At 42.4% G+C, this 2,486-nt stretch overlaps 1 protein-coding gene across 1 annotated transcript; it reads left to right on the top strand.

The window, feature by feature from the left end:
- The first annotated feature begins 1,036 nt into the window (after positions 1-1,036).
- On the top strand, positions 1,037-1,969 carry LOC115637885 (olfactory receptor 6N1-like). The gene has a single exon (XM_030539482.1). The coding sequence runs from the start codon at positions 1,037-1,039 to the stop codon at positions 1,967-1,969; it is 933 nt and encodes a 310-aa protein (XP_030395342.1).
- Positions 1,970-2,486: the final 517 nt, after the last annotated feature.

The following is a 2,486-nucleotide window of genomic DNA, read 5'->3' as shown; positions in this document are numbered from 1 at the left end:
CCTCTTGCTTAAGAACACCGTTTTCCAGAGCCAGTTTAACTTTCTTTGGGGCCATGTGGCAGCTGAAGCATATACATGGAGAGACACTCTGCAGAGAATTTTACAACACTGTTGTTGTTTACTGTATTATACATGATATACACAGATCCAGACAAATATAATGAACCCTAGATGCATTTGCTCTCACTCCAGGTCATCCTTCCCAAAGGGAACAATCTGTGTTCATCTAGGTGGCATCCCTTTTCCCCCTTGCCTCATCCCATTCCTGCAGCATCTTCCCTCCTCTTGAGATGATGAAAAATGGCCACAGAGAGAGAGGAAGTAGAGCAGCTTCTGCCCTTTATAACTTTCTAGTATCCTCTGCCAGGTGACTCCATAGTCATCCTCAACAGGTGACCCCATTGTCAGCAGACCACTCCCCTGTTAAACTAATTCCCTTGGGCAGTGGTCAATAATTTGTCTAGGGTGATTATATTTCAATGGAGGGGCACTTAAGTCAATGGCCCTTTTCTTACCTTTTTACCAGCCACCTTTGGAATTTCAGTCTAATATGGAGGCAAACCAACCAGTGAGAAGGCAAAGGGCTGCAAATTCAAAATGAATTTTGAAGCTTTGTAAAGATACAAACTGAGAGTTCATCATCTCATACAGAATTCACACACTGTGCAGAGAGAGTCTCCAAATCATCACAATGATATTGAAAAAAAAATATCTATTAGGGGAGTTTAAATTCTCTGATATAGCAAGAAGCCAAGATTGATGGATTATTATTTTGGGGAATTTCTATGACCTGGGTTGTAGAGTGGGTCAGACAGATGATCACAATGGTCCCTTCTGGTTTCGGAATCTATTAATCAATTGCTCTGGGGCCATTCCTGTATTCCTTAGAGTCTCAAATATTTCAGTTACTCAATCACAGAAGATAAATTTCCTTTTTGAACAGCCATATAATTGAACAAATGAACCTTTATCTAACTTAAGAGGAGAGTGAATTCTTCCACTGTTTGTTTTTCTTCTCCCTTACCAGGTACACGTGATGAAGAAAGAAGAAGGCAGAAATCAGACCTCCATCACAGAATTCATCCTCCTAGGATTTGGGAGTCTTCCTGAACTGCAAAATTTTCTCTTCCTGCTATTTCTAATGATCTATGTTGTGACCATGGCTGGGAACATCCTCATCATTGTGTTTGTTGTGGCTGATCAGCATCTTCACACCCCCATGTACTTCTTCCTGGGGAACTTGTCCTTCTTGGAGACCTGCTACACCTCCACCATCCTGCCTATGCTGCTAGCCAGTCTGCTGACTGGGGACAGGACCATTTCGGTTACTGGCTGTATTGTGCAGTTTTATTGGTTTGGTTTCCTAGTGACCACTGAGTGTTATCTGCTAGCTGTGATGTCCTATGATCGGTACTTAGCGATATGCAAACCCCTGCACTATGGAGCCTTAATGAATGGCAGGTTCTGTACACAGGTAGCAGCCGGATCTTGGATAAGTTCATTTGTGGCCAGTACCACCATAGTATGTTTGATGTCACAGTTAATGTTTTGCGGCCCTAAGGAAATTGATCATTTCTTTTGTGATCTCAGCCCAGTCGTAAAACATTCCTGTGATGACACCAACCTGATCATGCTGCTGAATTTCATCCTCACCTCCATAGAAGCACTGTCTGCATTTCTATTAACCGTGACATCCTATGTTTGTATCATCAACACCATTCTAAGAATCCCTTCCACTGCTGGGAGGCAAAAGGTATTTTCCACCTGTTCCTCCCACCTCATTGTGGTGACAATTTTCTATGGGACTATAATCATTGTCTATATGTTACCAGACACCGACACACTGAGAGACCTGAACAAAGTGTTCTCTGTCTTCTACACCATTCTAACTCCCCTGGCCAACCCCCTCATCTACAGCCTGAGAAACAGAGAGGTCAAGGAGGCCCTGAGAAAAGTTTGTTCTAGGTAACACATGTTTTAATGCATTGGAATAAATCGGTCGTGATTTACTATCCATGGTACTGTTTAGGACACTTCTAGCTCTGGCCTCTGACAGCAGCTTTGGCTGTGGAGTTAGTATGGGGAAGTTTTTTACCACTGCTCCTCCTGTCTGTTACCTTAATACCAGTCCCACTGGCTGCATCCCATGGGTTCAAAGTTCCACAATGTAGTGTGATAATCAGAGCCTTGTTCCTGAAGGGATACAATTCAGATAGATGAGCCTCTTGGCAAAGTAAGTTATTACATAGCATGGGCAATAGTAATAGAAACTGGCTCTATTATTTGCAAAACCAAATGCCATGTGAAGAAATGTGGTTATGCAGAATAAAACACTGGCTTGGTGGGGATATTGTTAAATGGCCTAAAAAAATCATATGCCCAATTCTAATCAGTCTCACCTAATCCCCTCATTTGAAAATCACAACCTAGGAGTTTTCCATTGATTGCAGTAGACTTTGGCACAGATCTTGTGTAATGAAAATGGG

The sequence above is a fragment of the Gopherus evgoodei genome, chromosome 21 (assembly GCF_007399415.2).
Source record: "Gopherus evgoodei ecotype Sinaloan lineage chromosome 21, rGopEvg1_v1.p, whole genome shotgun sequence".
Taxonomy (NCBI): domain Eukaryota; kingdom Metazoa; phylum Chordata; order Testudines; family Testudinidae; genus Gopherus; species Gopherus evgoodei.
Note: the sequence above shows the minus strand (reverse complement) of the source record. Positions and strands in the feature narration are given on the sequence as shown.

Bases quoted from the DNA above. Each gene is read 5' to 3' on its own strand.
- LOC115637885 (XM_030539482.1), top strand. From the start codon at position 1,037: ATGAAGAAAGAAGAAGGCAGAAATCAGACCTCCATCACAGAATTCATC.